General features: G+C 37.7%; 2 protein-coding genes across 2 annotated transcripts; one reads left to right on the forward strand and one right to left on the reverse strand.

Moving 5' to 3' along the window:
• Nucleotides 1–340: 340 nt before the first annotated feature.
• On the reverse strand, nt 341–2,093 carry LOC137748855 (UDP-glycosyltransferase 84B2). The gene has a single exon (XM_068489043.2). It carries the CDS (start codon nt 1,977–1,979, stop codon nt 552–554), a length of 1,428 nt encoding a protein of 475 aa, XP_068345144.2. The 5' UTR covers nt 1,980–2,093; the 3' UTR covers nt 341–551.
• A 5,377-nt stretch (nt 2,094–7,470) lies between these two features.
• LOC148698677 (uncharacterized) lies at nt 7,471–8,356 on the forward strand. Its single transcript, XM_088685155.1, has one exon. It carries the CDS (start codon nt 7,530–7,532, stop codon nt 8,139–8,141), a length of 612 nt encoding a protein of 203 aa, XP_088541281.1. The 5' UTR covers nt 7,471–7,529; the 3' UTR covers nt 8,142–8,356.
• Nucleotides 8,357–13,492: the final 5,136 nt, after the last annotated feature.

A 13,492-nucleotide genomic window follows, 5' to 3' on the forward strand; every position in this document is an offset into this window, starting at 1 on the left:
TGCAACTGCCGGCCCGCCGATGTACTCTTCGCCTCAACCACATGCTCAAACTTCATGGTCCTCGGAAGTCCTCACAACTATTTATCCGTGCTTCCGGATCGTCTAGGAGCCACCAAATCCCTTAATATATTTGTCCATGGTTATCTAAATTACCTATTAATTAAACATTCTTTATCAATTAAAAGAAGATGAAAAGACTATTTAGTCTTCTATCACAAAAACAAATGATGGGGAATAAAGAAATTTCACAAAACCAAATTGTATAGGCGTATAATAATACTAAAAAATAAAAAATGTTCTCACAAACAAAGTGTATAGGCATATAATAATACTATGAAACTAATGTAAGTGATAGGCAAATATTATTCAACAAGAAAAATACATTTCAAAAAAAAAAACATTTAAAATTGAACCCTACTAAAATAAGGAAAAAAAAAAAACAGAGCATATCTAGATCATGGTTTGGATTTGGATCTACAGTCTTACATTCTTCATATTCATGACCAATGAGGAATCAAATTATTACACTTCCTAAAAGAAACTAATTCCCATCAAGATTTCCCAGAAATTTCACTGATAAATTGATCAATATTCCGGTCAGAAGAACCACCACCTTCCACTGATTTTTTTGCCGCCGCCTTAAACTCCTTCGCTCTCCTCTTCATGCCCTCCGCCCTTGGCCCCTCCACAACCTCCGCAATGCATCTCCTCATTTCTTCACTGCTAGCAACCCCATCCTCACCAACCCTAATCCTCACACCAACACCAAACACATCAGCCAAAAGCTTGGCATTGGTGGGCTGATCGGTCCACTCAGGATAAACCACCACCGGCACACCAGACACTACCGTCTCAAGCGTCGAGTTCCAACCGCCGTGAGTCATAAAGCAGGCAACTGCTTTGTGCATAAGCACTTTTTCCTGAGAGCACCAGTTTACCACCATGCCCATCTCCCTCGTCTCCTCCAAAAACCGTAATGGCAGTTCTCCCACTTCCATCTTGGAACCCTCCGCTGGCGGCTTTAGCACCCAAAGGAACGGCCGTTTGCTGGTTTTCAATGCGAGGGCAATATTGTCAATCTGGGTCTGGGACAGAACGGTAACTCTGCCGAACGAGACGTAGACGACGGAGGAGATTGGCTGCCGGTTGAGCCACTCTATGCAGGAATCTTCGGCCTCATACATGTCGATGTGGAGGGTTTCGTCATCTTCCCCTGCTCTGCCCAGTATGAATGGCGAGACCAACGGACCGATTGGACGAATCGGAATGAGCGATTCCATGGAGTCTACGATGCCTTTTTCGAGCTCGTAAAACGAATTCCCCAGAACCCATTTGGCTTTCTCCGAGCTTCCGACGGAATCCGATATCAGTTTCTTAAAATGGAAAGGGGTTGACGGGAGAACAGTGGTGGGAAGATCGGCAACTTCTATATTCGGAATTCCCGGACAATCCAGAATGTTTTTTGCGTTCAATTCCAAGTTTGGATCGAAAGGTTCGATTTTTTTGGCGTATCTGTAGAGCAGTGAAAACGTCGCGCAAGATTGGTTCCAGAGCAGGGCGCAGGGGATGCCGTGGTCGGCCGCCACGTCAGCAACCCAAGGTCCAAAGGGGTTGAAGATTATGCAGGAGATTGCGAGTTTGTTGTCGGAAGTGAGGTTTTTTATGAGGTTGGACAGGTTTTTGGAGCCGGAAACTTGGAGGGTGGTGAGGACGTCGGCGCCCTTCTCGCGGTTGAACTCGGCGGCGAGGCCGTCGGAGAAGAACTCGAGGTGGATTTTAGGGTGTAGGATTGTGAAGGTGGTGTCGAAGTTGAGAAGGGTGTCTCGAGCGGTTTCGGTGGTGGCGAGAGTGATATAGACACCCTTTGAGGCGAGGCACGTGGCGAATTTGAGCATGGGATTCATGTGGGCTTGCAGCACCACCACCAGTAGAACATGGACTTCTTGTTCTTCATCAGCGGTGGCAGCAGCAGCCGCCATGGATAATAACTTTTCTGTAAATTCTCTAACTTTTGGTGTGGAACGGTGGTAGTGAAAGAGCGGTAGACGACGAAAAAAAAGAAAAGAATAATGGCTGGATAGATGCAGCAGAAGTATTTGTTTATGCTAAAATTGATATTATTATTACCACTATTATATTGCCCAGTTGTGATTAGTTTAAGGGGTGATGGGTTGGCAAGGTGTAATTGAGATTTTAGGGATTTTAATTCTTTTATTGAATCTAGAATAATTAATCAGAATTTTAAGTGATTAAAGTGTAACATCCTACATCATTTAGGAGAGTGAATCATGTAAGTTTTATATCTATATTTTCATCTCTATCTAGCACGAGGCTTTTTGGGAGATCACTGGCTATGAAGTTCATCGAAACTCAGAAGTTAAGCGAGTTCGCGTGAGAGCAATTCCAGGATGGATGACCCATTAGGAAGTTCTCGTGTGAGTTCTCAGAAACAAAACCGTGAGGATGTGGTCAAGACCCAAACGGACAATATTGTGCTACGGCTGAGTCAAGCTCGAGATGTGGTGGAACCCTGGTCGGGATGTGACATATAGTGCATTTAAACATTTTTATTAGTAACACATTATTTAGTTTACAAATTTTGTCTATAAATTTAGTCTCCCAAATAATATCTTTAGGCTTAGTTGAAGGATAATACAAAGATTAAATTTTGAAAATCAAAGGACATGGAAGAAAATGATTGATTTATTAATTAATAATTAACAAATATACTCATTCTTATTAATGATACATTATTTAATTTACAAATTTTGTCACTATATTTAATCTTGCTAACGTTACTCATAGTGTAATCTTTGTTCTAATTATTTGCTCTGCCATTTTGGCACCTAGATACTTACAGCCTACATCATCTTGTGGTCCCCTATTTTCTGTGTCAAGATCAAGAAGATAAACGTAAGTTTTTGTCCTCGTGCCCTTGTAAAAGGATATAGTTATCATGGTTACAGTGTATTTGTCTCATATTTATGCGCATTGTTTTTAAAGAGTTTTTAAACAAACAATTTTTAAAATTGATTTGTTTTATCAAGATAATCTCTACAATTGAAAATGAATCATTATAATATCTAAAAATAGATGTAGTTCTTCCGTCATAATTTTATCAAAATCATATAAGATTAAAAATTATTAAAAACTTGAAAAAAAAAAAAAGGAAAAGGAAAAACAAAACAAATGATTGTGCCAGCAGTGTAGTAGGTGATGAACAGTTCAACATGCTTAATCAATTGTTTTTGGTAAAAAAATACAGTCTAATTGTTTTATTTAAATATGTTCGTCCCTGACAACGACAACGGAGGTCTTGGAATGAAGCTTGCAGACTCTGTGCCACCGATGATATTCCCGACAACGGCTGAGGTCCGGCCTACAACCGTTGACCAAGCATAGAACTTTCAGATGATCACTTCCATTGTTATCACCATTAATCCTTCTGGATGATGAGACCTTCATTGGGTCCTCCTCCAATTTCTTGATATCCATTCCTAGAGATTCAGCTGGTTTATTCTTCATCTGGGTTTGTGAGATGCTAGACCCCACCAAAGCAGCAAGGTCGCTGTCCTTGAAGTCCCACTCCATTGCTGCTCTGGTCTGCTGGAAAAAAAAAATCAGAGGAATTATACTCCAAGAAATTGGGTTGAGTTTTGAGGATAATTAACGCTATGAACTTGAACTATGATAATTCTGTTCCCTTCAAAACGAGGAGGGACAAAGGATTCGTTCCAAGATCAGAAGTTATTTATAGCTTCTCCAACTATATTTTAATTGGAGAGCATTTTTGCTCACCACTATAAGCTAAGCTATAATGTATGCTCACCATGCAAATAATCATCACTCACGTATTTTTGGATTTCAATCCTCTTCTGAGCCCAAGAAGAGGATCCTCCCTGTTTGTAGCCGTTAGATTTTCATCCAATGGCCCAAGTCATTTGGTCAAGAGGATCCTCTCCTTGGGCTCAGCAGAGGATCCAAGTCCCATATTTTTTTACTTAACCTTAGTTAATTCTTTTTAAAAAATAAAAAAATAATATTTAATGTGAAAGTTAACTAAAATTAAGTAAACTGACACGTGACACTAATTAGGTATATGATAAACATACACTATAATTATAGCAGTGAGCAAAATTGGTCTCTTTTAATTAATACCGGGAATTGTTATTGGCACTCCAAAATTCTTACTCTACACTCCAAACTTTCTATATTTAGAAAGAAAAATATATTTTTGAAGAGTGTAGAATAAAATTTTTAAAATGCTAATAACACTTCCCTTAATAAGACAAAAGTTATTTGGCTAGTCATTTGTTGAAGTTACCATGCAACATACTCGTCTACCGTGGTGGGAATGCCACATGACTAATATTTTTGATACGCACAAAAATCTCTTCAAATTTCAAATTGCAGAGCTAGAGCGGCTTTGGGACAACTGATAAAGTGAAAAAAAAAAACAGAGTGAAAAAAAGAAGTCCAGCTAGAACTATAAGAATATAATAGTCATGCCAGTGAGGAATGTATGTGGTCCAATATCCTAATGAATATGATATTAAGTTTCTATTCATACGTACCGATTCGAAACTCTCTCATCTTCTAAATTATTGTAATAGTTTTGAATCTTCCTTATTAATAATATTTTATATAAAGAAGGGCAGTGAGGAATATTGATTGATTAGACAATGAAGAGATGTAATGTCTGTGAACTGATTAACCGAGAAATCTTTCTTCTTTTGGAAGGGTGGAGCATTTTTATGTCGGCTGATCTTTATTCTCTTTTTGTATTATTTTTTTTTAGAAAACGATATTATTTATATTAAGATAAAAGAGGTAGGTTTAACTTCATAATAGATTAGTAAGAATGTGGTTTAAATTCATTTTTGGTAAAAATTAAACCTAAAATACCTCATTTATAAGTAAAGAATAATATCGTTAGACCATAGTGCTAAGTGATAATTCTCTTTTTATATTTGAATGCTTCATTCATCGTGTGGTCCATCCCTTGCGGCCACATTATTCGGTGGGCCGGACTGGGCTGCCATGGATTGAGCTTTCAATTTGAAAAACTAAAATGGGTCCGCATGGGTGGGCTATATAAAGATAGGGTGTCTTGCACGAGTCATTGTCGTTAACTACCTAATTTCGTCTATTCCCTTTCTACAATGCTTAAAGAAACAAGAAAAATATGCGTAGGTGACAGGTTTAATTTGGTGATTAAAGTCTTTTTATTCAACTCACCTGTCACGGACCCAAACCATCCCCTTCTTAAATTAGAAATGTCGCTTGTATTTTAACAACCTTTTTTTTTTCTCACTACTTGAGTTAAACCAGAAGGTTTCGAATATAAAAATACTACTTTTACCATCTATTTGTACCATTTCTTTAATAGATATAAGTCCACATGTATTTGTGAGACCTACGTCTATTAAAAAAATAGTACAAATAGATAGTAAATATTGCACTACTCATTCGAATAACATCAATTTCTAATGACAATTATGAGGATGCATGCTTCCGTTTGGTTTGTCAATAATGGTGGGCAAGGTAAGATATGATAATTAAAGTTTGTAACATAAGAATGGTTACGCATTTGGACATAAATTTGGAAGCTTCCACGTAGCATGACAATCTCACTTTTCTAATGCTTACGTTTAAGCTCTGAGCTAGGTTTTTTATAAACGGTAGGGAGCAAATTTTTAAATTGAATTTACAAATTGAATGATGTTGTTGGATGTGATTGAATTATTAATTAAATATCGATCAACGTGTTTATTTTTTATTGGTGACACATTATTTGGTACCTTCATATCTTTTTTTTATCCTCTCTCTTCTCTCTCTTTTCTTATTTTTTTTAATTTGTTAAGGTTGAAAAGCAATTTTGACCTTCATATCGAACAAGTTTTTGAGTCTTATGAAAAACAATTCTTAAGAAATGATTTTAAAAAATATTTTTGAAAACGATAAATGTTTTTTAGTAGGATACCAAACGGATCTAATCCATAAGTAAATTGATTAGAACAATTATAATAAATTTCGAAGCCAAATTTCTCTTTTTCAATATATGTACGCATGGTCGTTGAAAAACAAAGTTCTCTTAAAATTTCCAATTGTAAAATATGAATTAAATGGTGTCTAAATCAATGTACGTGTATCACTATATGTATTTGAATATGTACATATGTATCGTATCACGCAGCTACCATGTTGCTTATTTTGATAAAATTAAATTTAAAATGCAGCTAGTGTACCATGGTGCCAATTGATATACTACAACTAGTGAAATTGACTGACCATGAAAATCCCAACAAATCAATTTTTTTCTCTACCTAATAATCCATTCAAGTCACGTTACACTATGCAGCCGTGGAATTCAAACAAAATATTTTCCCTAAAAAAGAATTCAAACAATGCACGGTCTTTGACTCCCCGAGCTGCAAGAAATTCTGGTGGCTTTTGGGCGGCCGGCTGGACTCAAATAAGATTCGTCTAATTTTTTGGTGGACTCGGAAAACTATGGTATGATTTTGAACTCGTTTGAAAGTGTTTCTAAAACGATTAAAAGTGTTTTTATAACGATTAAAAATGTTTTTAAAATGATTGAAAGCGTTTTGGAGAAAATGTTTATGTATTCCAAAAGCATTTAAAATGCTCACAGAAATGTTTATGGGTTCTAAAAGCACTTAACTGCTTCCTATAAGAAACTTCAATTATGCGCTTCTTGTAGAAAGCACTTCAAGTGTTTTTCCAAAATTCACTGGTATTTTTACAAATATTGGTTTCAAAAACATTTCACAATAACCGTTTTTAGCTATTTTAAAAATAGTTCCAAACGAGTCTGTTATTGTTTTATTCAAATTATAATACGTGTGTTTCTTTTTTATATGAGAATTGATAAACTAATAATATTATGTGGCAGTGCTCCAGTATACACATAATCAAGGAGGCATATTGTCTGCTCTCCTGTTTGGGTGCCTTTTCCATCCCCTCTTATTTTGTGCGGTCACGATTAAGCCACATTAACATTTTATATTGATTTTTTTATAGAGATAATAAGACAAAAGGTAATAGGAATATAAAATGTTGACGTGATTTAACCGTGACCGCACAAATAGAAAGGGATGGGAAGGGCACTCAAACAGGAGGGCAAACAATCTGCCTCCTATGATCAAAACCGTTAACTAACTCCATCATATACTATCATTTTTCTATTCTAACTTGGACTCACAATGTTCAACTTTATAAATTCTTTTTTATCCATTTGACTTTAGATTAAGAACCATCCTTGTTGCTTCTTAATTCCAACACATGACTATGAGGATTGGAAATGTCACGTTTGATTGAAATTTATTTGATGTTATTTGCATGCCAAGAATCTCAGTCAAAGAAGCCTCATCATCCCAGTCTATTTTACTTAACTATAAATAGGAAACACCATCAAATACTCCATACCAACAATTGCAGAGCCCCTCTCTCTCTCTCTCTCTCTCTCTCTCTCTCTCTTTCACACTATCTCTCTCTCCAGTTCCAACATGACTACCAAGTTCTTCAGTTTCATTTTGTTGCTTCTTTTGCTCAACTCTACATTCATTGCAGTATGTGCTCGGCCCTTGAATATCATGAAGTATAGAAGCTCTGGTTTTGGAGCAACTGAAGGTTTCTTTGACGGGTTATCACTTGGAGCTGTCAAGCAATCGGGACCTAGTCCCGGTGAGGGGCACAAGTTTACGAACAAACAAACTCTCGGAGGGAATAAAAACTCGGGTCCAAGTCCTGGTATAGGAAACGCATTTACAAATGTTGAGACTCTAGGAGGGATTAAGGACTCTGGCCCAAGCCCTGGGACTGGAAACAAATTCACGAATGTTGAGACTCTTGGTGGAATTAAGGACTCAGGTCCAAGCCCTGGTACGGGAAACAAATTCACAAATGTTGAGACTCTCGGTGGAATTAAGGACTCGGGTCCAAGCCCTGGTACGGGAAACAAATTCACAAATGTTGAGACTCTCGGAGGGATTAAGGACTCTGGCCCAAGCCCTGGTACAGGAAACAAATTCACAAATGTTGAGACTCTTGGCGGAATTAAGGACTCGGGCCCAAGCCCTGGTACTGGAAACAAATTTACAGACAACACCCATCAATAAGCATGAGTGATCATAAAAATAGAAACTAGGAATATTCTCTACTTATTTTCTCATTTATATTTTTTGGTTGATTAATATGTATCTTGAAGATAAGACCATTCACATTATTTTCATTTCATTTATCTGTCTCAAATTTTCATTACCATGTAAAGAATCTCCAAGTGTGCATTGTCGAATATTATAATTTAATATAAATAAGAGTAATGATTTTCGCACTTGTATTTTAGTGATGAGAAATTTTATTTGAACCCATATATTCTTTTTACACCCAATTTAAATTTTAATTATGAAGTGTCATTTTTTACATATTACATAATTACTATAAAGTACAAGATGTAATTATCAATAAAACTAAATTTTATCAATAAACCCACATCTAATAATCAAATTCTTACTATCACCAATCTAATCTTTCTTCTACGAAACTTAGAAAGAAGAAAAAATAAGATTCGTGACTGAATGTGGGGCACATAAAAATCACAAGTCCATGAAGGCATACGACTTCCCAGTCCATCCTATAGAAAATTGAGGCAATCACTCCAACGTCAAGGCAAATGAGATAAAAGATGTAGATTATGCACTAGTTAAAATTGGTCAAGCACAAACCAGATTAATGATATTTATGCAATTATTCATAAAACTAAATTCAAATGGCAAAAGAGCATAGGCACCTATAGAAAAATTATGGGTTATTGCTAAAAGGTGGTAAAAAGTTAAAAGGAAAAAAAAACAGAAACTTTTGAATAGCAATTTTGACAAGCATCTTTAAGTGTTTTGCACTCAAAAGGAGGAGTGCAAGAGATTCAATCGAGTGTGAAAATCACCAGCCAAGTTTTTTTTTAACATTGTAACAAAGATTTGAAGCTGAATGTTAATATAAAAGCTGTAATCACCCAAAAGGACACAATGAAGAGAGTAAAATTGTTGATGGAATTGGCAACAATATGACCGCAAAGGGTGCTGGGGCAGACATCAATCCCATACCTAAACTTGTATATATAAACCTGTCAAACAAAATTGCAACTAATGTTTTTCTAACAAATGCAAAATATAACAAGATTAAAGAAGAACTACAAGTAGCCTCTGACCTTTAAGTCTCGAAATCAAACTCAATAAAAACCAAAATTAGGGAATGCATAAATTGTGTGATATCCACACACCCCATTTTACTTCTCACACACCTTTTTAATTTTCGACCGTCAGATTAGATGAATTGAAGAAGATCAACGGACAAAAATTATCAAGGGGCGTGTGAGAAGTAAAATAGGGTGTGTGGATAGCACACCCCTAAATCAGAATCTAAATCATATTGATTTGGTTATCCTGTAAGAGAAAAAGTTATCACAAATTCACAAGAAAGAAGACAAATTCAACGAGTTAATAGTATGGGTGTAAAGATAAATTTACATATTGAATTGAGTTTAAAAAGATATTAATAGTTTAATTAAAAGTACTATGGATGTGGAGAGTAAAGTAGGAGTAAAAAAGGGTTATACGAGTTTAAATAAAATTTCCCTTCAGTTATTTGTATTTTATCCATTTTTTTATGCTTTATAATATTATTTTTTAATTAAGAAAAAATAAACTGTAAAATATAATTGGGTTGGTTCAACTTTTTTTTTTTTTTTTTTTTTTTTTTGGGGGCAAACAACTGGGATGGTTCAACTTTGAGCAAGAAAGACTATTAACATAACAAAACTGTTTGTACCATACTTGACCAATCCCGAAACTACTAAGTACCGGTCAACAGCATACCGTCAATGACCCACAAGACTTTTTCTCCAACCAGGAGGCCAATCACAACACGACACATGTTGGTATCAAAGGCCAATCATAGCGCAACACGTGTCGATATCAGAGGCCAATCACAACACGACACTTGTCAATGTCAGAACAAAGCTAGAAACTCTCTTCTATAAAAGGGGATTATTCTCCCACAATAATCCCTAATGTTATTTGTACTAAACTATTCACTAGAACTCACTAAAAGAGAGCTTGAACCTATGTATTTGTGTAAACCCTTCACAACTAATGAGAACTCCTCTACTCCGTGGACGTAGCCAATCTGGGTGAACCACATACATCTTGTGTTATTTGCTTCCCTGTCTCTATTCATTTACATACTTATCTACACTAATGACCAGAGCAACCTAGCGAAAGTCACAAACTTGACACTTTCTATTGTACCAAAGTCCTTGCCGATTTTGTGCATCAACATTTGGCGCCGTCTGTGGGAATCGCACTTATTCCTACCTCTCCAGCTTTGTCAAGCTGGTTTCCACCATTCACACACTTTCTTTCGACCAGATACCCCTCTCCAACATGGGGAGTGAAATGAGCCACAACACGCAGAACGACACCCCCCTCGCACTTAGTGCAAAGCAATGAAAGAATGAACGAAAGAGGTTTTCTTTTCAAGCTAAAGTCGATGAGCTAGAGGCTCAGAACAACAAGATAGCGATAAAAAATGAGATCCTCCAAAAGCAGTATGAGAAGCTCTTCGGAATGCTCCATGAAGCTAGGCATACTCAAACATACGAACTCATCGTCCCCGGGGAAGTCAACCACCACCTGGGCGCCCCCCAACACGGGGGATCACCTGCCTTCAACATGGATATCCCTAATAGGGAGCAAGTTACTCATCAAGGTGTTAATCAACATGAGACCTCTCTCGACCCAACTGCTTCGACCCGAAGCAAGAGAAGTGGAGGAAGGCACCTTCTTACAGAAGGAGTAGAAGGATCAAAAGCCGTTTATAGCGACTATCGGGACTTCCTGAGGCAACGTCGAGAGAACCCCATCCATATAAACTCGAAGGTCAATAATCCAAGGGTTTCTGAAAGGTTCGATCCTCTTCCATGCCCCAAGCCAATTGCCAATCTAGGGAATGAGCGACATGTCCTAGAGGAATATGAAGGTACGGGGGACTCAGGGGTGTTTCGACAGGCTCGCCCTAGAAGTCAGTACAGTAAGTCCAAAGAAAAATCTCATGCCCTTGACCAAGCTTTCCTACTTCCAAGAGGAGATGGAGACTTACGGAAAAAGAATCCAGCAATACCTGACTCCACTCAGGACCCTCTTGTCCTACAACTCCTTGAGGAAGTAAACAAGTTGAAGGCCGAACGTCAGGCCGAAATACCTGACTGGAACCAACCTAGGCCTGACCCTCTTACAAGGAGGATCCTCGACACCCCCTCCAAGCAAAGACAAAACAGAAGCTTGGCTTACAGCTCTACACTGGAAGGGAGGACCTGATTGAACACCTTAATCTCTTTGAGTCCACCATGGCATATCAGATGCACACCGACGAAGAACGATGTCTTCTCTTCCCCTCTACATTCTCTAGCGGAGCTTTGAATTAGTATTGTCATCTTTCACCTGAGACAGTAGACTCATTTGAGGAACTGAGGAAACTGTTTATCTCTCAACATATCTTCCAGACAGATCGCTTGCATTCCGCAGATGACTTATACACTATTCGCCAGAAGCCGGACGAGCCACTACGAAAGTATGTCGGCCGCTTCAGCCATAAGTATTATCGTTGCGCTGAGGCAGATGACAAGCCCGCCCTTAAAGCCTTCACGGCATGTCTACGTGATTGTTTCTTCAAGTACATGATCAATGCCAACACTTGGAAGACTTACTCTGGGGTGATGGCACAGGCTTACAACCACGCATTCGCCGAAGCAAGGACATACCAAGGGAACCCCCATATGGTTAACCCCTATCAACAAGTGGGAAGTGGAAGTCAAGTTCTACCAAGTGAAGAGATCTTGGCCATTCAGACACCCATTGCATCATCTCCTGCCTTATTTAGCTACTCGCTAAGTCACCAAACGTATTTGTCTCTTGGTAAGAGGAAGAATTTTTACTCTCAGCAAGCTTATTACAACAAAAGGGATAAAAGTTCGTATCAAGACAACCAGGGGTGAACGTATCGTTGACTATTATGACTATGGGGCCAAGCCTCATTTTTTCAAAGTGGAGGACTGGGTACTGAAGGAAATGTTATTATAAGAAGACATACACATTACAAATGTTTTGACTCTTAACCACTTGAGATCTTTTGTCACACAAGTCATTCGGCAAATATTTAAAGAAGAGGGAATTCAAACAACTTATTTTGAGTCTTTTGCATTCCTAGCACTAGAACACTTGGTATACGCTAACCTACCTCTATACTTCAACTCAGAGCTTCAACATGCGTACTTTGACACAAAGTATGTGATACTAAGTGTTACAACCAACATGGTTCACATATCGAAAGCATAGATCCCTTCATGCATAGCAAAACATTCATAAGCATCACTCATGTTAATAAACATGAACATCATACATTCCAACACATTCATAGATAAATATCATACATTCCAACACATTCATACATAAGCCAACTGTGCTTCGAAAGGGTTCAACATACTTTGTGTCATTCGACACTTGCTACAATGTGCCTCGACACCTCGTCTTTATTCTCACCAACCAAGTGATGAAATGTGAAGAAAGAACTCATCTTCATGTCACCAACGAGGTGATGAAATGTACAACCTGTACTATCCTTCATGCCACCAACCAGGTGATGAAATGTACAATCCGTATTCTAATATCATTTGGCAACTTGCCACTCATGCCACCAACCAAGTGAAGAAGGAACTCATCTTCATGCCACCAACCAAGTGATGAAATGTACAACCCGTACTCTAACATCATTTGGCAACTTACCACTCATGCCACCAACCAAGTGAAGAAGAAACTCATCTTCGTGCCACCAACCAGGTGGTGAAATGTGATGAAAGGTGATAAAGGAACTCACATTCATACAACTAACCAAGTGATGAAAGCAACTCACCATTCATTCCATCAACCAAAAGACAAGTGGTACAACTTGTACATGTGAACTCCTAGCATTCATAAACAATCAAAAACCCTCAAGCTTTACAACTCAACTAGGGGAGCATTTATGCCTAACAAGAGTTATAGTCACCAACAAAGTCTTATTGCAAGCCAACAACAGCTTCAGTGCATGATATACGAAGATCAAGCTCTTCAGCCCTCTTACATCTGCTTCAGACATTTCTCCTCTGTAACAATGCAAACACTACAGCTCGTAGAAAGCTTCACACACTCTTAATCAAGACTGTTCGAAGCAAATTCAATTTATATGGTTCATCCAAACCTTCGACTACTACAAGGTATGGCTTGCATCACAATCTTTTGCTCAAAAGTTTGGAAGCAAAATTTGTATATGTTGTCTCTCCCACATTTTCAAATTTCTAATTTTCCCAAAACAAAAAAAAAAAAGAGGAAATTGGGAAATTCAACAACTTCAACACATGTAGGGTAACTACAATTCT

This window comes from Pyrus communis, chromosome 2, assembly GCF_041283825.1.
Source record: "Pyrus communis isolate YQ-2024b chromosome 2, ASM4128382v1, whole genome shotgun sequence".
In the NCBI taxonomy this organism is placed as follows: Eukaryota; Viridiplantae; Streptophyta; class Magnoliopsida; order Rosales; family Rosaceae; genus Pyrus; species Pyrus communis.

Coding starts and splice junctions, on each gene's coding strand:
- LOC137748855 (XM_068489043.2), bottom strand. CDS start 1,979: ATGGCGGCTGCTGCTGCCACCGCTGATGAAGAACAAGAAGTCCATGTT.
- LOC148698677 (XM_088685155.1), top strand. CDS start 7,530: ATGACTACCAAGTTCTTCAGTTTCATTTTGTTGCTTCTTTTGCTCAAC.